The 25,875-nt window shown below is 44.5% G+C and overlaps 1 protein-coding gene across 1 annotated transcript in view; it reads right to left on the bottom strand.

Annotated features, from left to right (window-relative positions):
* Positions 1-25,875, bottom strand: part of CSMD2 (CUB and Sushi multiple domains 2) — a gene marked incomplete at its 3' end in the record, with an annotated part of 670,449 nt that overhangs the window by 494,721 nt on the left and 149,853 nt on the right. The window contains 1 exon segment of the mRNA XM_017884421.1: positions 21,911-22,023. Within this exon segment, the coding sequence (XP_017739910.1) occupies positions 21,911-22,023 (113 nt within the window).

Raw genomic sequence — 25,875 nt, forward strand, 5'->3', positions numbered from 1 at the left:
CCTATGAGAGCCCATTCTCTCTCCACCCTAGTTCCAGGGGCTTCTCCACCAGTTTTGTTTCTAGCTCACGTCTAATAGTGAGTGAAAAGCCTATGGGTGTTTTTTTTTTTTAAATTTTTAACTTTTATGAGTACATAGGTGTATATATTTATGGGGTACATGAGACATTTTGATACAGGCATGCAATGGGTGATAATCACATCATGGAGAACAGGGTATCCATCTCCTCAGGCATGTATCCTTGGTGTTACAAACAATCCAATTATACTGTTTCACTTATTTTAAAGCATAAATTAAATTATTATTGACTATAGTTATCCTATTGGGGTATCAAATTGTAGGTCTTATTCGTTATAAAGATTTTTTCTACCCATTAATCATTCTCACCTCCTCCTTCCCCACTCACAACCCTTCCCAGCCTCTGGTAACCCATAAGCACATTCTGAGTGACTAGATGAGTTAAATGAAAAGGAGTAATTTGGACGTCAAGGCACTCAAGTGATAGAACCAGGTCTGCTACTGACAGTAAGACTATGGACAAATTGCTTTGCATGGCTAGCGGCAGTTTCCTCATCTGAAAAACTGGGAATTTGGGCTGAGTGGTTCAGTTTTCTTCCAGTTTTAGAACAGTCTATCAGGAACTACGTCATGTGGCCCCATGACCTCTCTGATTCCACCACCTATGCCTCTCTCCCCGCCCTCAAAGTCTCCCCCAACTGCCCATCTAAAATGGTCATCTCTCTGCCCCAGATCCATCTTATCGTCCTCTGCTTCTTAATTTGCTTTGCACATCAACATGTATATACTTCACAAGTTTCTCATTTATCTTGTCTATTTTTTTTTTCTTTTTTGAGAGAGTCTTGATTTGTCACCCAGGCTGGAGTACAATGGCGTGATCTTGGCTCGCTGCAACCTCCACCTCCCAGGTTCAAGTGATTCTCTTGCCTCAGCCTCCTGAGTAGCACCACCACGCCCAGCTAATGTTTATATTTTATTTTTATTAGAGACAGGGTTTCACCATGTAGCTTGACTATTATCTGCTCCATACACTGGAATGTAAGTTCCATAAGGACAGAGAATTTTTATCTGTTTTATTCACTTCTCTGAGCCTAGAATTTCAAATTGTGTCTGGCACACAGTAGTAAGTACATAAGAAACATATATTGAATGAATAAAAGATTCTCCTTCAAACACACACAGTCACATAAACAAAGCCAGTGAAATATAACCAAGTCCCATACAGCTTCCTTCATCATAGCTCCAGAGCCTGGGCACAACGGGGATACATTTGCCTCTCCAGGCTTTTCCACATTTTGTTTTCCTGCGGTTCCCATCTGCAACGGGCCGCCAAAGTTTCATTTTTGTGAACCAACGATTAGCCTTTAGGAAGAAGCCAAACACCAAGCCCAAGCCACAAATTGATTAATTGTTATCTAGGTGTGAATGCCAGCAAGCTGGCTGAGCGTTATGGCCATCGACAAAGGCACTGAGATGGCAGCCGAGGGCAGTTCAGCATTCTGGGGAGGGCTGCTTTGAAAGCAGACATTGCGGTTTCCTTTCAAGTATTATCAGTCATCATCGTGCCGTTATGGATTTTTCAGTCCATCGTTCCCTTGGCAATAGGTGCCTGCCAGGCAGAGATGAGCTTCTGTGCCCCGTGCTGCGAGCGAGACTTTGTCTGCGCTGCCATCTGCTCCCTGGTACCCATGCACACACACGACCTGCCTCTCTCCCTCAGAGGGGCATCCTCTCGACAACAGTCCTTGCTTCTCTCAGGACCGTGGGGTAGAACCCACCAGCTCTCCTGAGACCCCACATCTCTCTGCTCAGCCAACATGTGCTGAGCTCCTGCTGGGGGCTGGGCACCTGCTTCAGGGAGATAAGTAGGGAGATGGGAAGCCCTTCGGGGCAGGGGCCGGGTCTCCTTTGCCAGGGGCGGTACTATCCTTGGTTCCCAGCTCTCTGCAGCCTGATCTGCCCCTTCTTAGACCTCTGGAAGGAGCTGACACTACAACTGCTGTAAGAACCAGAAACAGGCCAGGCGCAGTGGCTCAAGCCTGTAATCCCAGCACTTTGGGAGGCCGAGACGGGCGGATCACGAGGTCAGGAGATCGAGACCATCCTGGCTAACACGGTGAAACCCCGTCTCTACTAAAAAAACAAAAAAAATACAAAAAACTAGCTGGGCGAGGTGGCGGGTGCCTATAGTCCCAGCTACTTGGGAGGCTGAGGCAGGAGAATGGCGTAAACCCGGGAGGCAGAGTTTGCAGTGAGCTGAGATCCGGCCACTGCACTCCAGCCTAGGCGACAGAGCGAGACTCCGTCTCAAAAAAAAAAAAAAAAAAGAACCAGAAACAGACATAACTGTTTTCCAGGTCCACACCTGGGGAAAAAAAGGGGCAAAGGGCACTCTCTGAATACCACAGGCAAAAGCAGCCTTGGGGAGTAAAGAGAATCTCTCTTTTCTATTTCTACTCCCTTGCCAGGTCATCTCATCTGACCTCATGGCTTTCAATACAATCTACACGCTAAGGATGCTCCAACTTATATATATACATAGGCTCTCTCCATCCATGCTGCCTACCCACCAATTCCTCCCATATTCCTGGCAGGCATCTCACACCTAACAGTCTGAACTGAGCTCCTGATCTCCGTACCCCAAACCTGCTCTTGCTATGGGCTTTGCCACCTGAGTTAGGGGCAGCTCCATGCTGCCCGTTGATCCCCCAAACCTGGGAGCTAACCTTGGCTCCTCTCCAGCACCCACTTCTAATCTGCCAGCCAGTTCTACTAGCTCCACCTTCAAACTCTGTCTGGAAGAGGCCCACTTCTCTCCGCCTTCACTGCTATGGCTCTCACCCTGAGCTCCCCCTGGCCTCTCACCTGCATTGCTGCATTAGACTCCGGGCCAGTCTCCCTGTTCCCACTCTGCACTCCTTTAGCATAGTCTCAGCACAGCAGCTGGTTAAAGGTAGGTCAGACCAGGTCAGCTTCTGCTCAGAACCTGCCCATGGGCCCTGATAAACTCAGAGTAGAAGCCACGTTCTTCCCATAATGTAAAGGCTGTGTGTGACCTGGTCGCTTGTCTCCAACTTTATCACTGCGTACCACTCGTCTCCCTCACTCTGCTCCAGGAGCACTGGTTGTATCTCTGTTCTCCAGATATGCCAGGGAAACTCTCACCTTGAGAGGTCAGAAGTGCTGCTGGCTCAGAGCCTGAGAATTCCCCACTAGGCCATGGTGTGGAATCCACAGTTGCTCCAGTGTGCTCTTTTCCTGGAGCCTAGGCAAGCGACCACTGTGCCCTAAGTGCTCAGCTCTCCAGCAGCTGTCACAGTTGTCTGATTTTTTATCTGTCTCCTCCACTAGACCATGATTGCCCAAGGGCCAGGGCTGGTGCTACCCATTTGGGTTTTTCCAGGCCTTGTTCAGAAGAGGTATTCAAGGCATATGAATGGATGGATGAGCAGGTTAACAACAGCAACAACAAAACACCTAGGTTTGCAGAACCTTTATAGTGTTTGAGGGCATTTCCTCTTGCTTGTGCTTGGTTGGACAATGAGAAACGAAGATACTCTCTGTACCAGGAAGCCTCAGCCAGAAGCCAACCAGTCCATGTGCTGCCTCTAAGCAGGGTCTGTGCTTTTCCCCAAGGCAGCTGGGTGTGCAGCACAGGAAAGAAAGTATGTATTCTCCCTGGCTCATGGAGGGGAGAGCTGCTAAAACTACAGTCTTCCACACATATTTCTCAAGAAAGGAAGGAAGTCCTTCTGCATCTTACCCCTCATTTTAGATGGACACAGAAGCTTTAGGAGAAGAATCCCATGACCATACTAGCTGGAGCCCCCAGAACCCAGGCGCATGCACCCACATTCTTTTCCTGCTGGAAATTCTTTTCCTTCCCAGGGCAAAATGGGGTCTTGGAGGGTTAGCACACTCAACCTCACTGGGCATGGCTGTATGTGAGCTCCACTGTTACCTCATTATGCTCATACCCCGTTTTACAGTGGAGAAAACTGAGCCTCAGAGATATTACAGAGCATTCCACAGTGACTGGCAGATTAACCCAAGAACTCTATGATTCCAAAGTGTAAACTCATCCTGTCATCCCAGCAGCGTCCTGTCTTCTCCCTGCCTCCAGAAGCGGGTGGGAAAGTAGCTAGGTGAGAGGCATGAGGAGCCACTATGGGACTGGGTCTAGGCTTACTTGGGCCTGGGGAAAGCTAATGCCTGGGTGAAGCGTCCATCCCTTCCCAGGCCCTCTGCAGATTCCTGGATCACAAAGGGCTGCAGTGGTTCCAGAGATGCTGGGGCTATGGGACAACAGGAGGGCCATGGGTCTGGATCCCTGCAGTCTTATTGTTGACAGCACCTGGAAGGCAGGGCCTAGACCAATACTAGGAATTAGAAAGCACTTTGGGGGCTGGGCGCGGTGGCTCAAGCCTGTAATCCCAGTACTTTGGGAGGCCGAGACGGGTGGATCACGAGGTCAGGAGATCGAGACCATCCTGGTGAACACGGTGAAACCCCGTCTCTACTAAAAAATACAAAAAACTAGCCAGGCGAGGTGGCGGGCGCCTATAGTCCCAGCTACTCGGGAGGCTGAGCCAGGAGAATGGCGTAAACCCGGGAGGCGGAGCTTGCAGTGAGCTGAGATCCGGCCACTACACTCTAGCCCGGGCGACAGAGCAAGACTCCGTCTCAAAAAATAAAAGAAAAAAAAAAGAAAAAAAAAAAAAGAAAGCACTTTGGAATCAAAGTCAATGGCATGAGTGGATAAGGAGTTGCTGATATAAAGTATTATAGATCCACTGGATTAGTGACTCCTAGATTTGCCATGGATTTTAGAAGGCATCTAGAGCAAGCCCCTATGCAGTTCAGCCAAGCTTCTCACATGAATAAACCTTCAGCAGGAAAAGAATGTGGGTACACACACCTGGGACATGGGACTCCAGATAGTATGGCCAGCCACCAGCAGGATATCTCTGAAGTCTCCTCCTCTATCTTTTGAAAGATGCCCATTTACACTGGACTCCTCCCTCTGTGTGTGTGTGTGTGTGTGTGTGTGTGTGTGTGTGTGTGTGTGTGTGCATTTAGTCTATATGCATGAATATTTTATTTATATACATATATTTAGTTAAGATTTATAGTTTACTATTTTATTTATATAAAAACATACATGTTTTTAATTTTACTTTAAGTTCTGGGATACATGTGCTGAATGTGCAGGTTTCTTACATAGGTATACATGTGCCATGTTGGTTTGCTGCACCTATCATTCCGTCATCTAGGTTTTAAGCCCCACATGCATTAGGTATTTGTCCTAATGCTCTCCCTCCCCTTTCCCCCGACCCCCCAATAGGGCCCATAGTGTGATGTTCCCTTCCCTGTGTCCATGTGTTCTCATTGTTCAACTCCCACTTAAGAGTGAGAACATGCAATGTTTGGTTTTCTGTTCCTGTGTTAGTTTGCTGAGGATGACGGTTTCCAGTTTCGTCCATGTCCCTGCAAAGGACATGAGCTCATTCTTTTTCAAGGCTGCATAGTATTCCATGGTGTGCATGTGGAAGACAGTGTGGCAATTCCTCAAGGATCTTGAACCAGAGACACCATTTGACCCAGCAATCCCATTACTGGGTGCGTACCCAAAGGATTATAAATCATTCTCCTATAAAGATACATGCACACATATGTTTACTGCAGCACTATTTACAACAGCAAAGACTTGGAACCAACCCAAATGCCTACCAATGATAGACTGCACAAAGAAACATATTTTAAAAATATATATTTTGTTGAAATATATGTATTTACTTTAGTATTTGATATACATAGATAGAATGATTTCATATATATTTGCTTTATGATAAGATTAGAAAATGTGCCACATTTAGCTTGTAGGCTTGGGTGTTCCCATAGTGCAACCCTCCAGGCTATATAGTATTTCATAGATTTTTTTTTCACATATAAGCAATTCAGAAATTAGAATCAGTATTACAAGCAAGGGTATGTGACCGTTTAATTGGCACTTTTTTCTTTCTCAGTGGTGCATAAAATAATGGTGCATCTTACAGGCAACAGAATGTCAACTTTGATAAAATCCAATATATACACCAGTTTGGAAAGTATGTTAACAGAATCCTTGGCAGAGCTTGATCAATCAAAGCCTTGCTTGATCACCTCCAGAAATGAGGAACTCACTACCTCACAAGGCAGCCTACTCTAATTTAGGGTAATTAAAGCTATATAAAACAACTTCTTGATTCTTGGCTGAAATTCACCTACTTTTAACATCTTTCCATTGGACATTGTTCTACTTCCTGCAGCAATGCAGAATGAATCCTTATTTGTCTTATGTGAGACAAACTCTCATCACTTCAAGATCTTCTCTTTAACTATTCTTTGTGTCATAGTTATTTGTCTCATTAATTTCTCCCAAATACCTACTTAGTTTTGGGTGTTGTGCTAGAGATACAATCCATGACCCTCAAAAACATATTGTGGGCAGGCACAGTGGCTCATGCCTGTAATCCCAGCATTTTGGGAGGCCGAGATGGAAGGATCATTTGAACCCGGGAGTTCGAGACCAGCCTGAGCAACGTAGCAAGACACCATCTCTACAGAAATTTAGCCGAGTGTAGTGGTGCTTCACCTGTAGTTCCAGCTACTCAGTAAGCTGAGGCAGGAGGATTACTTAAACCCAGGAGGTCAAGGTTACAGTGAGCCATGATCACACCATAGCACTCCAGCCTGGGTGACAGAGTAAGGCCTTATCTCAATAAAACAAAACAAAACATCTTGCTACTGATCAATGCTTTATTACATGAATTTCCTTCTTCTGAATGCATCCATCCCCCAAGACCCAGAGTCTATATTTCGATTAATAGAGCCATGTGACATTTGATTCATGTTATGTTCATAGCCAACTGACACCCACACGTAGCTTTCATACAAGTCAGCACTTCACTGATGTTGGTTTGAGTTTTAGTTTACTCTGATTTTGTTTTTTCTCCCATTTGCTATTTATCACACAAACAACACTAGAGTAGCCATAAAGAAGAACTTAAAAAAAAATTCACCCACATCTCACTGCCCGCCCATGTCAATTGTTTCTCTTTTTATTTCCATCCAGTCCCTGTTCATATAAGACCTATTTACATGTTTGTAATAAATATGAAGAATCAATTTTGCATTCTGTTTTTTTCCTGGAAAATAATATCATAAACATCTTTCTGTATTGCCAAATAATGCTATTATACTTTTAAATGGCTGCATAAATATATTAGGTAGATCTACCATAATTTGCCTGGCCATGCCCCTATTGTTGGACATTTTTACAGTTTCCAATTTTTCATCATTATAAATAATGCTGAAATCAACACTTTGATGCATATAACTTTCTTCTTCTGTTGAATTATTTCCTTAGGATATATTCCCAGGAGGGGAATTACTGGGTCAAATGACATGAGCATTTTATGACTCTTGATACACATTGTCAAGCTGGATTCCCAAAGGACTAATTTACATCAGCACCAGCCATGTGCGAGTGTGTCTGTATCTCTGCCCCGACTCCAGCACTGCATCATACCCACTGAAGTTCTTCAGCCTAACTGAATAGGGATAAAGTACCATTTCATTGTCTTAATTGACATTACATTGATAACTATCAGGACCAGGTAGTGCTGCTGTGTATTTATTTGCTACTCTATTTCCTCTGGTGTGAACTCCTTGATACCTTTTTTACCACTTTGTATGGGTTCATGATACAATGCAGAGGTTAACCCTTTGCTGCCACATTTGGTAGAATATTATTCAAGTTTGTTGTTTCTCTTCCCATTTTATGTGATTTTTTACTGTGCAGAACTTTTACATTTGAATATGGCCTGATCACTAATCTTTTCCTTTTGTTAGATGCTTTAAAGTACAAAGCTTGACACTGCTCCCTATTATAGTGGAATATTTAATTTGGATCCAATAGTTGCAACTATGTGAAATTATTTTATTCCTTTTTGTAGGCTGAAGTCAAACTGTCTGGGTTCAAACCCACACTTTACCTCTTACTAGCTGTGTGACCTCAATCAAGTTACTTAACCTTTCAGTGCCTCATCTGTAAAATGGAGATAATAATAGTGCCTACCTCAAAGGACTGCTTAAGAATTAAACATTAAAATGTAAGGCACTTAGAAGAGTGCCTGGCACCTGGTAAGAGCCCCAGCAATGCTAGCTTTCATTATCATCCTGACAATCATCATCACCCAAAGCATTTGCTATGTCTCCCTGCCCTGACTCCTCTGCATAATTTTGAAGTATGATCTCTAGGGCTCCATCCACATCACTCACAACTGGAGACCCCAGCACTTGAACATTCCTCTATTCAGCAGGACTCTTCAGGTGAGCTTGTTCAATCAGTTACAGTCACATCGTGAATGTCAGCAGAACAGACAGAAATATCACAAACATTAATTGTGAAGGCTAAGCTGCTCCATGTAGAGGGCATTCTTTCTGTTCCAGCAGTGTAAATGTCCATCCATAAAAGCAATGTGGGGACTGAGCCCTGGGCTTGGTCTCTCCTTGTCCTGGCACCATCCTCAGTGCTGGTGAAGGTTCAGAAACATTCTATGCTGGACAATGGTCCCTGTTTTGCCTCCTGTGACTGGTTTCCTTCCCCCCAGTCTGCCCCTGCCCTCCCCAATATCTCTAAAGCATAAATCTCACTGTGCCACTTACCTGCCTAAGACCCTTCAGCGATTGTCCCCTTCTTGTGAGTGAAGTCCAAACTCCTTCCTGTGGCCTCCTAGGTCCTGCGTGAGCTGTTCCCTGTCCCTCAAGCCAATTCAGCTCCTGCCACTCCCCTGCCCTCATACTCTACAACTGCCCTTCTTGCAGTTGCTCAAATGCCTCTGCTCTTTCTTCTGGTCTTTGATTCCATTCATTCACCAAATATTTACTGAGTACTTAACATATGACAGGACCTGTCCTAGGAGCGGAGGATTCAGCAAAGAAAAATAGCAATGCAAAACAATACAAAGCCCCTGACCCCAGGAAGCTCACTTTCTGGCAGAGAAGGACAATAAGCAAACAAACAATCATAGCATATGTCAGGAGGTGATAGGGAGTGATGGGTAACAGGGTCTGTGTTACACAGTGTGGTCAGAAAAGGCCTCTCAATAAGAAGACACATGAGCACAGAGCTGAATGGAGCCAGGGAGAGGGCTTTGGGGCCACCAGATACAGGCAAGAGGAACAGAATGCATGGAGACCCTGAGGCTCAAATGTGCTTCACTTGCCCTAACCCTCCACTTCCCAAGACTAGCTCCTGGTCAAGTAATTCATTACCAACCCAGTCTGTTTTACTCCGCAAATATAGCTGGATAAAGGTCTTGAGGGAAAACAGGAAACGGAGAGCTGGAAGGAAGGATGACACAGCTGGGAAGCAAAGCCACTGTCCACGAGACAGGTCTCAGGCAGTGACAACGCCCCGAGCAAGGCCAGGGTTGGGGACCACAGGCCCAGGAAGATGCCCCAGCACCATGCTGCTGGCCCACCCAACTCTCCCAGGCCCCTCCTTCTGTCCGGTAGGGATAGGTGAGTGGGGCAGGCCTGGAGAACTGTGCGGGGCTTATTTTCAGAGGGAACATAGTGGAGAGAGTGTGGGCTTTGGAACCAGACTGATTTTTAAACTGTGCATGACCCTTAGGTCCTGGTTCACCTCAGGCAAGGTAACTCACCTCTCTGAGCCTCAACTTCCTTATCTGTAAAATGGGGATCCTAAGGCCTTGCTCATGAGGTGGTGATGTGTCGCTTGTCTATAAAGGTCCGCTTGCATCGCTGAGCAGGTCGAAGGTGCTCGACAAGTGTCAGTTCCTTTGTTTTCTTCATCTTATAGGCCCTGAGCTATGGACCCTGCAGCTTGTAAGAGGATAAAAGACTATGAAACAACTCCTATCAAGCAATGGCATCCACAGGGGAAAGACAGGGATGCCATCTGTCCACCGCCAAATCTCCACATCAGAATCTCCTACCTAATGGGGTAACTACTTTTCTCTCCTGATGTTAAAATGAAATGTCAGTGGGTTCAACTCTCAATTATTCACATTAATGAAGGAAAAGGTAGAAAGAATAATCCCAAACAGTGGTTAATCACTCGCGAGTTCTTCATTAATGGCAAGAAGTGGGACTGTAATATCCAATTTGACACTTCTGTTTGGAAGCGTTCTCTCCCCACTGATGCTGGGCTCATGGGTTGGGAAGTAAGTCACCCCAAGGAAGAGGTGGCAGAAAGGCATGTATCCCCTAAACCTCTAGGGCTGGGGTCAGTGGAAGAAGCTCCAATAGGGTCACCTGACCCAAGGGCACAGGAAGGAGACAGATATACGTGTCCAGCTACAGTCCCTACCAGAGCAACAGTTAAAGGACAGCCCTCTCCCCTTCTATCCACACGGGAGAAATCACATCCAGGTCCCCACTCAGTGGTTCTTCCGTACCAAGGGGTCCATCCTAGGAGGGGCTGGGAATGGGCTGCCAGTGGTCCTGAGCTAGCCATGTCTGGGGGTCTCTGGGCCCTCCTGCCTTGGGCACGGTTATGGGAGGCAGGGTCAAGCCTGGGGCACCCTGCTGCTTCCCATGAAAAGGGCGTTTATCAGCTAAAGACCTGTGCTAATAAGTGTTAAATAGAGTTCAATGCAGAAAATTGAGAAGTAATGAGACTTGGAGCCGAGAGAATAAATTAACAGGTGATCACATGGTTAAGAGCCTCCACCTGAATGCTGAAAAGGAGAAGTCCTGACCATCGGAGAGCTCTGGGTCAGAGAAGAGGTCAGAAAGATAAGTACATCTCAACTGAGGCTAAGGGGTGGTTAGGAGCAATTAAGCAGTTACCATATTTCATCGGTTCTTGGATGCAAGCTTTTCCATATTTTAATATCTCTGAAATTGGGATGTGTCTTATAGTCAATAACATGTCACCCTTTAATTGGCAGCATTTTTTTCTTTCTTAATGGTACATCAACTAAAGCTGGATCTTACGACTGGGGGCATCTTAGAGTCAATGAAATATGGTATCAGACGCCTTGAGCCTAAATCTCTTTCCTTGTCTGGGCCTTTCATATGGGGCAAGACAATCATTTATCCATTCACTTGTTTAATCGATATTTGTTGAGCACCTACTATGTGTCTGACCCTGCGCTAGGCACAACTGTGAAGAGTGATCATAATAGCTTACACGTCCACTTACTGTTTATTCTATGCCAGGCACTATTAGGAGCACTTGATGTGTTGTCCCATTTCTTCCCTACAGCAATCCCATGGAGTAGGGTTTATTGTTCTTATTGTCCTCCTATGATGAGAGGTCAGAGGAGGTTAAGTGACTTGCTCAAAGTCACATGCTGACTACTACCTGGACGAGTTGGGAGTCGTCTTCCTTCAGACCCTGAGCTCTGACTTCAGTGCTCTATTGAGTGTTCTTCCTACCCAGAAGCACACACAAGAGTAGAGAAGGTAGACAAGGAACAGGAAATACACGAGTGATGCATGTGATAGAAGGAGAAGTGCAGGGAGCCAAGAGATAATAGAATAGGGCTGTTGTGCACAGAGGCAGCCTCTTGGATTTAGTTTAGGCAGAGGACAGAAGAGAAGAATTGGGTGGCAGTGGTGAGGTGGTTCAGGAGAGGGGACTCAGTGTGTTTGAAAGATAAGTGGGAAGACAGAGTATGGTGCATCTGGGAACTGGAAGGGGGCGGAAGTAGGCCTGATGCTGGAAGTTTTGATGGCCAGGCAAGGAGTCTGTACTCCATCATGGAAGCAATTAAATGGTTGGGTTTTTTGTTTGTTTGGTTGGTTGGTTGGTTGGTTTGGTTTGTTTGTTTGAGACAGAATCTTGTTCTGTTGCCCAGGCTGGAGTGCAGTGGCGCAATCACAGCTCACTCCAGCCTCAAACCCCTGGGCTCTAGTGATCCTCCTGCCTCAGCTTCCTGAACAGGTAGGCCTACGAGTGCATGCCACCATGCCTAGCTAATTTTCTTTTTAATATTTTGTAGAGATGGAATCTTGCTATGTTGCCCAGGCTGGTCTCAAACTACTGTCCTCAAATGATCCTCTGGCCTTGGCCTCCCAAAGTGCTAGGATTACAGGTGTAAGCCACCACACTCGAAAGATTTAAAGGGCTAAACCCTTTAACCCAATTAAAGGGTTTCAAGTGAAAGCTCTCTCAGATCTTTGCTCCCAAGCATCCAATGAATCTCTGAATCTTTTGTTGGATAGTGAATGACCGCAGAACCCAAGGAGGGTTCTGGAGAAAAGCTGCAGAACCTTCAAGTTGTTCAAGTTGAGTACTGCGAAAGTATGCCCAGGCAGAGGGGTGATGAGGATTAAAATCCAGCCTATATGCCATCCACTGAGCCATATGCTTACAGGATAGTGTCTTCTCAGAGTAGCCACTTGTGTTAATTCGCACAAAAGCCCTATATAGACTAGCAGGGATCCAGGTCAGGAGATGCAAGCAATAGCTACCATTGCAGGGCTCCTACTGTGTGGCAGGCTCTGGACTGAGGTATCATGGTGGCAGAGAAAACAAAAAAATAAGTGATCGTTCTTGCCCTTGGAGACCCACAAGATTTGACCAAAGGTTTTGTCAGGGGAACGAATTTTTTTCACCACCATAAAACCCACCATGTCTTGTTATATTAGCTTCCTTTTACTGAGTGCCTACTATGTGCCAAATGTCACCCTAGGTTCTTTCTAGACCTTGTCACTCATGCTCACAGTCCTCTTGAAATGGAGACAAAATTTAGGAGGAGTCTGAGAGGTGTAGTTCCTTATCTAAGGGCATACAGTGGGGATGTGGCAGAGCTCAAACTTGATCTCCAGAGACCTAACCAGGCATGAGAGCAATTTTCTCCATGTTGTAGAGGAATTGGTTGTTACTGAATTGCAACTCTGTGCCAGGCACTTTTCATGCACCAACTCCTTTAATCCTCATTATAACCTATTATAGTGGGTATTATAGTTTCTGTTTTGCAAAAAAAATCATTTCAGGGAGGATGGGAGACTTGTCCAAGGTCTCACAGCCAGCCTGAGGGAAAGCCAGGGTTTGGATCCACACTTCCTGTCTCCTGGGCTTATGCCCTTACTTCTCTCCCAACATTTTCAGGTTTCAGAGCTCCTTGAATGTAGGGGCCACTTCTTATTCATTCTTGTATCCTCAAAGACTACTTTGGGATTGATAACATAGCAGGCGTTCAGTAAATATTTGTTGAATGAATGAAGAATGAATGAATGGGGACAGAGAAGTGAAGCAGAGGTACACTGTATCTGCAGGAAGGCAGCTGCCTGAGAATGCTCCTTCCTCCTCATCACTGTTTCTTCTGACACCCTGACAGGAAGAGGGTCAGGGCACTAGAGTTTGGCATAATATCATCTTAAAGCTATGTTAATACTCTTCCCCAAAGGGGTAAAATATTACTATGCATGATGAACTATTTGTGGGATTATTGAGGACGTGATATGAAAATCATCCTGATTCTCCACTTATTGAGAAGTGCTGCCCAATTTGTCTCAAATGTCACATCTCTATGTATTAATTTGCTACTCCACAGTACTGATTAAAATGAATGTTCTCCAACTCCCAAGGCAGAGCCATCGGAAATGGAACAGGTTCACTCAGGAAGCACACACCATCCCTCCTGAGCAGGGGAAATGGACATCTATCACCTCCCTCCCTGAAGGAGGCATTGGCCTGCTGTTCTGCTATTCTGGCCTGGAGTGGCTTAAATGCTGCAAATTGCATATTCAGTGTATGTCTATCTATATATATATGTGATCAAATGGCTTCCATTAGCCCAATTTTGAGATGTCTGCATAATGTCCCAGAATTGGGGAACTCTTTTGGAATGAGGAAACTGTCTGAGAGGCTGAGGCCGAGAGAGAGAATCAGCAGGTCTAATTACAAGAAAAAATAAAACCAGGAAAGGTCTATTTCTCCCATGCACTTGGTTCCAATTCCATCTCTGGGCCCCAATTTATCTGTGTGCACAGTGGCATGACCACCTCCAACCCTACTCCCACCTCCAAACATCACAGAAGCACATTTTGTTCTGAAGCTTGCTCCTAACCTGCTTCTCCTGGTACAGCAAAACAGGCAGCTCCAGCTCCATCTGTCCATTCCTCACAGATGAGTCTGTCTGACCCTGTTGCAACACACTGTGGTCCTTAAGCAGAGATGATATTACTGATCTTCCATTGGCAGCAAAAGCATACCAGGGTTTTTGTGTTTTTTTTTTTCCAGAAGTGACACTAAGTGGAGCATTTCTTCTTTCCTCCCGCTCCCCTTTGGGAGGGGAGATAGACTAGGGTGAGAGCACAAATTGTGACAATGAAAATGAAGCTGGGATGAAAGTCAAGGACTGCTCACAATAGGTGCCCGATAAATATTAGCTCAATGAATGAAGAAATCTCTACCATCAACTTAATGTGTGAGGTCAACCTCCCTGGGCTCAGTTTTTTTTAGGTGAACAAGGGGATCGGGGTGGCCACAGGGCATCTGTGAACTCCCTGTGAATCTTATGGAAAAGAGTCGTATTTGTGTGAATATGTGTACATGCACATGTGTGTCAAATTCATGACCTCAAAAGCCTAGGGCCTACTTGACTTGTTACTAGGACCCTTAGCTCTAAAGCCAACATCTCTGATACAAAGAGAAGAGGCCATGAACAGACTAAGTTCCTGGCTTGGCCTCATTAGCTCCCATCTACCAGGTGACAAAGCCTGAGACTTCATCCCTATCCAATGGACACAGGCTCAAGCAGTGCTGGAGGCTCATGAATATGAAGAACATTCTGCTTCTTCCCTCCAAAAGCCACGGTCTAGCTGTAAAACTAGACACACCACGAACGGCTGGATTAAGAATTCTGTGCAAACTCTGGAGCCAGGGTACTGGGGTGGGGCTGGGATTGTGAGCTATGAAGTTGACATATTCCTTCCATCCCTGAAAAAATCCCAGTCAACTAAGGTTAGGATGAGAGTGACTTAATTAATTAGCTGACATTTATCAAGCGCTGACAATTTGCCAGGTCCCATACTGAGCACATCTTGTGACTTGTGCATTCTCTTCCTTAATCCTCACAACAGCTCTATGAAGTAAGTATTATTCTTATCCTGATTTTACAGGCACAGAGGCTGGAGCTCAATGAAATGACATAACTTGCCCAAGGTCACCCAGCAAGTGAATGGCAAGATAGGATTTGATTCCAGGTGTCTGAATTCAGAACCTGAGATCTTAATTCTTGTACTATGCCACCTCTCCCCTTATGGTTACCAAGGAGTCCACAAAAATAATAGAAAATAAGGGTACGTCATCTTTCTAAGATTCTTTACAGAGATAATTAGTGGAACAGAAGAGGTATGATTTTTAACGAAGCCTATAGTTTGATACTGAGATGCCCAGATCACAGTTAGACTTCGCTAAACAAAGAAATACCTGTTTTGAGAGCCAGAGTATTAAGTAGATCTAATAGACTGAGTCCTAACACTCAGAGATGGGCTCTCCTTCACAAAAGTGTCAGAGTGCACAAGATCCATGCTGCTACAATGCAGAGGCACGACCAGGATTAAGCACCAAAAACCTGCAGAGACTCTTCCCTAATTGGCATTTCTGATCTGTCCATCATGCTCGCTTACCTGGTGATCAGTCTGGAGCAGTCAGAAACAATCCCATGCAAGAGTTGGGAGCTGTGTGTGAGGAAGGTGGGAAGTCTGGGGCTAGGGTGAGAAAAAATGTCCAAATGGCAGGAAGACTGGAAACATCAGATAGAGACACACTGGTGGTAAAGTGGGGAAGATGCAGGCTTCCGTGAACTCAGACAGAGTGACACATGGCGAGCATCAGACAGCCAAAGACAGAAAGGGAGTCACAGAAACCAAGACCAACACAACTGGGTTCCAGGAAGATTTAAAAATAAACAGTAAAGGACAGGTGCGGCGGCTCACGCCTGTAATCCCAGCACTTTGGGAGGCTGAGGCGGGCGGATCATGAGGTCAGGAGATCGAGACCATCCTGGCTAACACAGTGAAACCCCATCTCTACTAAAAACATGAAAAATTAGCCAGCCATGGTGGTGGGCTCCTGTGGTCCCAGCTGCTCAGGAGGCTGAGGCAGGAGAATGGCATGAACCCAGGAGGCGGAGCTTGCAGTGAGCCGAGATCACGCCACTGCACTCCAGCCTGGGCAACAGAGCGAGACTCGGTCTGAAAAATAAATAAATAAATAAACAGTAAAATAAAACGAAAAGAATAAGGTGAGCCTTTAAATGAACATTTATCTAATCTTCACACAGAAAAAGCCTTTCCAAGCATGGCACCAAAAGTAGAGAGCATAAAAGAAAAGTTAAAAAATTAAAATGTAAAATGAGTGGCATAAAAATGAAAACTGATGCACCTCAAAAGGAAACCCATCACATTAATATCCTTAATATGCAAAAGCACTTACAAAGAAGATAAGAAAATTCTAACACCCCATGGCAGAGACCAAGAGAGAGGATTTATACAATTATCAATACATGGCCAGTAAGTGATGGCAGGGGCTTCACCTTACCTATAATCAATCAAAGAGATGCAAATTATCACAACAAACGGGATGTCATTTTCTACCCATTTTAATCCATGAAACTGACTTAAAACTCACCAACATGTAACCCTGGCAAGGTGGGAGGAATGGGCTCAGGCCTGCTTATGCACTGTTGGTAGAAGTATACGTTCGCATAACCTTTCTGAAGACACGATGGAATCATGTATCAAATGGAAAATCTACATACTCTTTGACCCAGCAATTGTACTTCCAAGAATTTATTCTAAGAAGATAATTAGATGAGGGCTTAAATTGTATGTACGAGGATGTTCTTCACCTAAATATCCACAGAAGATGACTGGTTAGATAACTATGGTATATGCAAACCACAATGGCTCCCTCAGTGATGTTCATTAGAAAGACAAATCAGGGCTACTTTTATTAACACAGAAAAACGTTGGCCTCATTAACCAGATTACAGAATTGCACAGATAGCATAATCCCAAGTGCCCATGGATCCACACCTGTGTGCATATGTGTGTGTGCAGAGGGATGTCTAAATGTGTATTCATTGGAATGGCAGAACTGAGGCTAGACCTGGGCAGACAGCCCTACCTGGGCAGAGCAGGACGTGGGCAGACCTGGGAGTCAGCAGGAGGAGGAAGAGGAGGAGGTGAGTGGGGTGAGGGCTCCTGGGGCCTATTTTTAGACTCCATGCTGAAAATAGGATTGTCAGATCTAGCAACTGAAAATGCAGGATGCTCAGTTATATTTAAATTTCAGGCCCAGTGTGGTGGCTCACGCTTGTAATCCCAGCACTTTGGGAGGTCAAGGCAGGCAGATCACTCCAGCTCAGGAATTCGAGACCAGCCTGGGAAACATGGTGAAACTCTGTCTTTACCAAAAATACAAAGAAATTAGCTGGCTGTGGTGGCGCATGCCTGTAGTCCCAGCTACTTTGGGGGCTGAGGCAGGAGGCTGAACCCAGGAGGTCGTGGCTGCAGTGAGCCGAGATCGTGCCACTGGACTGAAGCCTGGGGGACAAAGTGAGGCCCTATCTCAGAAGGAAAAAAAAAACCCCATAAAATAAGTATATTTGGGGTATGCTTACACTAAACATTATTCCCATTTCAAAAATCTGAATAATTTAAAATTCAAATTAACTGAGTGCCCTGTATTTTATCTGGTGACCCTAGCTGAGAAGCTCAGGAACACATCTCTTGCTGCCTCCATGGATGACCCACGCCAGCCTGGAAGTTCCCACATCCTCCCCTGCCTCTGGCTTAGCTCCAGTTTACCTGCCCGTGAAATGGAGTCACTAGCCTCTGCCTTACTCAAAGAGTTTTGCAGAAAAGCCACGTTAAAATTCCTGGCCATCAAGCCCTCAACTGCACACAAAACTTCCCTGAGGCCCAGCATGTACTTCTGTAAGATGGATAGCAACGTCTGTCCACAGGGTTGTGGTGGGGGATTAAATGAGATAATGTACGTAAAGTGCCTGGCATACAGTCAGTGCTTAATACAGGTTGATCCCCTTCCCTCCCGTCCAGCTGCTGCAGCCCATGCTCTTGCCCCGAGGGATTACAAACCAAGCACCTTCTGTCATCTCAGGGTTTGACTACCGGCCTTTTTGATCTTTTCCTTGCAGCAGCAGCAGCCGTGGGCTGACACTCATCACCTGACTTCATCTTTCTCCAAAATCCCTAGCAGCAGTTCAGTTCCTTATCTACACTTTTCACATTCCGGATGAGGGTGGAGGAGGATCAAACTCGTTTTGATAGCAGACATTCGGGGATGTCAGCCAAGGGGAGCTACCAAGAGCAGCGCCCTGATGCCATTTTGAAATGGACACAACAACATGATGAATAGAAAATATAAGGAAACCATCCTGACTTGGGGCAGCCTAGGCTGGAAGTGGGGGCCTCTCCTTTGAAGCCTGTCTGTCATTCTCCCTGCTTGCCACCCAGCACAAATGTCCAAGAGGACTCTGCAATGGAGGAAGGGGGCTGAGCCCCTTCCCTGAGAGCCAAATCTTCACAAATTCCTTTTGACTATTGAATCTCCCCTCCTCCACTCCACAATGAGGCTCAGAGAGCTTAAAAATCTGTCCAAGGTCACCCAGTGAGTCAGGTACGGGTTCAACATGTTTCAGTTGCTTGTTGAATAAGCTCAGAGATAAAGAGATCCCAGGGCATATATCAGATGAGTATGCTCACAGCAGGGGCTGCCCCTACTCATGCCTCCCACCTTCCATCCTTGTCCATCCACTTTGGGTGTTCCAGAAGTGAGTGCAACTCACATTTGTCCAAATGCATGGATTGCCACATAGCCCAGTCCCAAGTCAAATTAATGAGCTTCAGTGATAGCCACAGCGTTGGCTTATGGGTGTTTGACTCCTTTGTTAGCATAGACACCTGTGACCCACTTTACCATGCAGTACAAAATAGCCAGCCACACATCCTGCAAAGTCTGCAGAAACCCTGCAACAGGTGACTGCATAGAGACTCGCTCGGCTACAGCAATTTGTTAGCATTGGTCTAACATTTGCAGGGGCCTTGCCTACAAGGCTTTATTTTCTTAGCGCCCATGACTTAGAGACCTGACATCATCATGTGGCTGAGGTGAAACAGGCTCTTCCTTCTGCCCTGTGAGTCTTGCTTTGGAATGCTGAGCATTCTCATGCCTGGATGGCCTCACCTGTGCCAGGCAGATGAGAGGAGGGATCCACTGGCCTCTAATTTATCCCTAATGTTTTGCAATCTCTTTAGAATCACAGGCCTCTTTATGAATCTGATGGAAGCTCCAGCTCAGCTCTGTCCAGCAGAATTTTCTGCAATGATGGAAATGTTCTGTATCTGGGTATCTGGGCTGTTCGACATGGTAGACAAGCCACATGTGGTTACTGAACATTTGACACAAGGCTAGTGTGACTAAGAAACTGAATTTTAAATTCTATTCAATTTTAGTTAATTTAAATGTAAATAGCCATATGTGGCTAATGGCTACTGTATTGGACAATACAGCTGTAGACCAGGGGTAAGCAAATTTTTTTCTGTAAAGGGTCAAAAATTAAGTATCTCATTGGCTTTGCATAGGGTCTCTGTCACAATAGCTCAACTCTGCAGTTGTAGTGCATGAAAACAGCCACCAAACACATGTCAACAAATGGGCATGGCTGTGTTCCGATAAAACTTTATTTACAAAAACAAGCTGCTGGCTAGAGTCGGCCAAGGCAATCTGAGTTTTCTAATGCCTGCTGTATATTCTCCTTAGAAAAAGATACACCCACCCTCAGAACTTTTGTCTCTAATGTCATGGAGTTTACAAACCTCTCGTTGCCCAACTACAGACCCTGCTCATGATTTCCAGACTACAGTGTCTGTTTTCACAGGACTCTGAATGTGCCCTCAGATCTGCTCTGCTTAATGAGAAGTGCTTGTGCCCCTAACAGGGCAGTGTGTTCAGGGACACCTTTTTCCTCAAGCCTCAGGGAAGCCAGGGCCTCAGAGATCAACCAGGACTGAGAAATGAGGGCACCATGAGAATCTAGGGCCCGGCCAGGTCTCCCATGTGTCAGTCACTCCCAGCATCTCTGATGGCACCTCTTCTAGTGTCCCTGACCCAGTCTCCCTTTCCCTGGCCCTGGGCCCCAAATGTAGTCAATGTCCCCAAGGCCAACCTATAGTGGAAGGAGCTAATGGCCAGAGAGACTATAGGAAGCTTCTGAAGAGGCCTCTCTTCGTGAGGAGCTTGTTGCTCAAACTTGGAGAAAATTACTTTGGATTCAGGGCCAGGGTGAAGGTATAAATAGGATGACAAAAATCACAGGCTTGATATTAGGAGGAACTTTTTTTTTTTTTTCTTTTTTTGAGACATAGTCTCGCTCTGTCACCCAGGCTGGAGTGCAGTGGGGTGATATCCATCACCCAGGTTCAGGCAGTTTTTGTGCCTCAACCTCCCAAGTAGCTGGGATTACAGGTGTGCACCACCACGCCCAGCTAATTTTTGTATTTTCAGTAGAGATGGGATTTTGTCATGTTGCCCAGGATGGTCTCGAACTCCTGGCCTCAAGTGATTCACTCGCCTCGTCCTCCCAAAGTGCTGGGATTACAAGAGTTAGCCACCACAGATGGCTCAAATCTGATCATTTTTAAAAAAGAAATTCGGCTATTTCAGGAATCCTCACTTTAAGGTCAGTCTTTGTCAGGAGCCCTCAGTTAAGGTGAAACAGAGTTATGTCAGAAGCCTTCAGCAAAAGGCAGGTGGAACTTTCTCAGGAGCCTTCTGAGCAACCTTTAGTTAAAAATAATTGAGGCCTTCCCAGGAGCCCCCAGTTGCTCAGGTTAAAGCATCAAACCATCTCCCCTATACCCCTGCCATCAGGGGTGGCTTTTTGCTAAGGAGGCAGAACTTGTCCTCTTTATGCATTACCACCCCTGGCCAAGACAGGGAGTATTTGTTTCTGTATTGCTATAGCTTCATTCGAGAAAGCATCGCTTACTCTTTAAGTTCTTAAACAAAGGCAAAGGCAAAAAAAAAAAAAGCTTTTGGATATCTGGCATGCTTTACTAGGGTATTATGTCATTACTGCTATTAATTATCATTAATAGTCTTAAAATACGCCTATTAATGATCTTAACACAAAATAACAGTGCAGGTCTTAGCCAAGAGCGGCATAATTACCTATTAATGAGATGTAAATTTCCCAGGGAAATGACAGAGATCTAGAAGTACCATCTTCTGAACTAACATAATAAAGTTAATAATAATAATAGTGTATAATCTGAAGATATTAGTGTTAATTTGAATTCTAACACCATATTTAAACAGACTGAGAGAAGTACAAATTATTTGCATAGCGCGAACCAAAAGCCCCTAATCCATGCTATTAAGGAAAAATCGATTGTTCTTCTCTGAATGATATAAAACTGACTCTTGGCAGTCACTGTATGGTGTTTTCAGCCGCTTATTTTATTTCTTTTACTTAGGGTTTATATGTCTCTTATTTTCAAAAACAACCTGAGGTACCTTATACAATGAAGCCCAATATAAAACAGAATTAAAAAAACAAAAACACAACAAAACCCAGTTAAAGGGGACAGAGAATTAGATGTCACCAGGCCCTCAGGATAAACTACTGCACACAAGTTTTGATATGCATTCCCAGTTTCCCGGGAACCAAGAGGGACAATTTAAGGAACTGAGTTATTGGTTAGTAACCAGCCTTGTTAGGACAGGTGCAAGCTCTGGGTCTGAAGAACACTTCCCTGCATCTGTGAGTGATGCAGTCCTGCTTGTGGCTATTAGGACATCACATCTCAGGCTCCTGTGGCCGATGAGGGAGGCACCTACCTTCATAGGTGGCATGGAAGCCTTGGGCACTGACTGCATAGTCACTGATGAGGCGCAGAGAGAGGGTGGTGGCTGCACTAACAATGGTGGCTGGCAGCTGAAAGCCTGTGAGCCTGAAAGACAAAGAAGTGGATTAGGGAGAATGACCCCCTCGGGAAACTACACATCCATGAAGCATTTACTGAGTGCCTACTGGATACACAGTGCTGATCTAGGCACAGAGAGGGTGTTCAAAGACAAAGTGATTCTCAGCAGAGGTGATGAAAACTAGCAGGTTTCTGCCCCAGAAACATGAGGAAGTGACTCCCCCAAAGCCATGGTCTAATCTCCCACCTGGAGGCTTGCCTGCCTCCTTTGTGTTTCCTCTTTTCTCCTTTTCTGATTTCTTTTCCTGTCTTCTCTCTTCCTGGCTGAGGGCCTGTGAGGCTCTGGGTATAATTCCCCATGAGTTTACAACTAACAATTGCCAGTAGACAATATTTATTCACATAGTAAGGGAAATAGAGCCAACTCTAAGTAGAAGAATGAGGATGCTTCTTATCATAGACTTTATTCTTTCAAAGGAATGTCTACTGCTTTCATAGAAATAAGTGCCCATTAGTTTTTAAAGAAAGCAAAAAATAAGAAACCAACACAATCTGGAAATAATTATTCCTGACAGTTGACATACAAAGAGATGGTGGGATCAATAGACGGAATCATATTCAATGAAATAATTTCATACAAATGGGATCAAACTGTGCGTGCTATTAAAATTAAAATGTTTAAACTTTCTTTCTGGAACTTAACTGAATAAAAGGAAACAGGTGTGAAGCTAAAGGAATTGTTGAACCTGAAATAATATACCTTTAGCACAAGATTATCACTTTTAAAGATTCCTCTAAGAGAAAAAGATACCACTGAACACTTGGGAATACATTTAGGAAAGACCTTGTCCACCGCTGGGCGTCCATGCATGGTGACCCTCACAGGGACCTGATTGTGCACACAGGTCATAGTGAGGTGGCCAGTCTCCTATATACCTTTGTCCTTAACTCCCTCTAAGCCTCAGCCTACCTTACCACACCCAGGTAGGAATCTAGGAGGAATTTCAAGGTTTAACTTTGTGCCCATTTTCAGGTAATTTGAAATATCCGTGATTCTCCTGGATGCCTCTGTATACCTCCCACTGCTATACAATATCTTGATGCCCAGGATATCCACCGAAGGGCATGAGTATTGGGTTCAGACGAGTTAAATCAGATATTTGTAAACAGACACTGTGAAAACCCTTATGCTAGATGAAGCCCTTGCCCTTCCCACCATCCTAACCTTGTGGGATTCATGTTAACTCAGAATAGACTCAAGAAAAAGCAAAGAAAAAATGATCAAATTATGCAGCAGGTAACCAAATAGTTTCAAGGGCATCTTCTTTTCAAATATAAACACATCCAGCAAAAGATCCCTACCTCACCCCATATTCATATACTCTCTCTCATAAAAAAATGTATACATAAAACAATGAAATCATACATATTATAAGGAAACAAACTTTGTTTAATCATCTTATGCTGGGGAAAGGTCTTCTAAGCAAGACATGCAGAGGACTCTCTTTGCACCTACTTGCCTGTCAATCTTCCATGGGAGCTGTCCATGGCATGGATTTCTGACAGGTACTCCACCTGCCCACTAGCCACAGAGCTGGGTAAATGACCAATCACGACATACTATCCCTCATTTTTATTGACTGGTTCAGGGTATGGGGAAGAGGGAAGAGACCATATCACCCAAGCAGAGTCATTCTGAGTCCTTCTATGGGATATAATATACAGACTCTGAAAGCTTTTTATTTTTGGACCTTAAACTACCACAATATAAGCTTGAGACTCCCAGCAGCCTTTTTATCATCACACAGAGATTACCTGCTTTAGAGAAAATGATATCACCAGATAGATATAAATAAAAGCTAAGCAGTGGCAAGAGAAGAGAAACAGAACCCTGATGATGTATTTTTCAGATCCTTAATCCACGCAGTGTGATCTATCTCTTCAATGCCCAGTTACATAAGCCAACATTCTTTCTTTTTTTCTTAAACTAGCTGGACTTGGTTTTCTATCTCTTGAAATTGAGTACTAATGGATACAACATGAAACCCCAGAGGCCTTAAAGGAAAATACTGATAAATAACTACATGAAAATTAAAAGCATGTATGTGTGACAAAAAACTGTAAAAGGTAATGGGAAAAGTGCAAACTGAAAGGTTATGAATATGTGACGGGAGGAGGATTCGTATTTACAACCTAGAAAAAGTACTTACAAATCAGTAAGAAAATGCAAAAGAGCTGGGAGGAAAAGAGCAAAAGGTATAATACAAATTAACGATCCACCTAATTAATATAAAAATGTGAAAACTGAAACCCCAGGACTCATTTTTCACCTATCTAGAGTTGGCAAAGGCTAAGGAAAACAGATCCTGCACTTAACAGCAGGATAATAAGGAAATACTACAACTTATACACACGCATTTGACACATTAAATGAAATGGGCACAAACTTAAGAAGCCCAAACTACCATAAGTTTCCCAATATGAAACAGATCATTTGAATAGACCTATAACTATTCAGGAAATTGATTTTAAAACTCCCAAAAAAGAATATCTAGGCCTAGATGATTTCACTAGAGAATTCTACCAAACATGTAAAGAAGAATGAACACCAATTCTACTCTAATCTCTTTTAGAAAAGAAGAACGAACATTTCCAAACTCATATTATGAGACCAGTATTACCCTGATGCCAAGCCAAAGACAGTACAAATAAAGAAAACTGAAGATCAATATTTCACATGAATACAAACACAAAACCTTAACAAAATATTGGCAAGGAGAATTCAGCAATATATAAAAATATTTATAAACCATAACCAAGTGGGGTTGATTCTAAAGAGGCAAGGCTAGTTCAACATTTGAAAAATCAATCAGTGTGATCTACCATATTAACAGGCTAAAGGCAGAAAAATCACATGACCACATCAACTGATGCAGAAAAAGTATTTGACACATTTCAACACCCATTTGCAATTAAACGAAAAAAAATTCAGAAACCTACAAATAGAGTGTTAGTTTCTGAACTTGATAAAGAACATCTACAAACAAAACAAAACGAAACAAAACAATAAAACAGTAGCTGACATCACACTTCATGGTTAAAGACTGAATGTTTTTCTCTTAAGATTGAGAACAAGGCAAAGATTCAACAACTCAGTTAGAAAATCAGCAAAGACATGGAAGAGACATTTCACCAAACAAGATATATGTATGGCAAATAAGCACATGAAAAGATGTTCAACATCACTAGCCTTTAAAGAAATACAGGTTAAGACCATGAAGAAATATTACTACATACCCACTGGAACAGCTAAAATAAAACACTGCAGTCACAATATTCAATGCCGGTGATGATACAGGAAACCTGGATTCCTCATGCAATGCTGGTAGAAATGCAAAAACATGCAGTTACTCTGGAAAATAGTTTGGCAGTTTCTTTAAAGAAAAAAAAAAACCGGGGGCGGAGCAAGATGGCCGAATAGGAACAGCTCCAGTCTCCAACTCCCAGCGCGAGCCGGTGATTTCTGCATTTTCAACTGAGGTAATGGGGTCATCTCACTAGGGAGTGCCGGACAATCAGTGCTGGTCAGCTGCTGCAGCCCGACAAGCGAGAGCTGGAGCAGGGCGAGGCATCGCCTCACCTGGGAAGCGCAAGGGGAAAGGGAATCCCTTTTCCTAGCCAGGGGAACTGAGACACACAACACCTGGAAAATCGGGTAACTCCCACCCCAATACTGCGCTTTAAGCAAACGGGCACACCAGGAGATTATATCCACACCTGGCCGGGAGGGTCCCACGGCCACGGAGCCTCCCTCATTGCTAGCACAGCAGTCTGCGATCCAACGGCAAGGCAGCAGCGAGGCTGGGGGAGGGGCGCCTG

Source organism: Rhinopithecus bieti, unplaced genomic scaffold (genome assembly GCF_001698545.2).
Source record: "Rhinopithecus bieti isolate Rb0 unplaced genomic scaffold, ASM169854v2 scaffold_13029, whole genome shotgun sequence".
Taxonomy (NCBI): domain Eukaryota; kingdom Metazoa; phylum Chordata; class Mammalia; order Primates; family Cercopithecidae; genus Rhinopithecus; species Rhinopithecus bieti.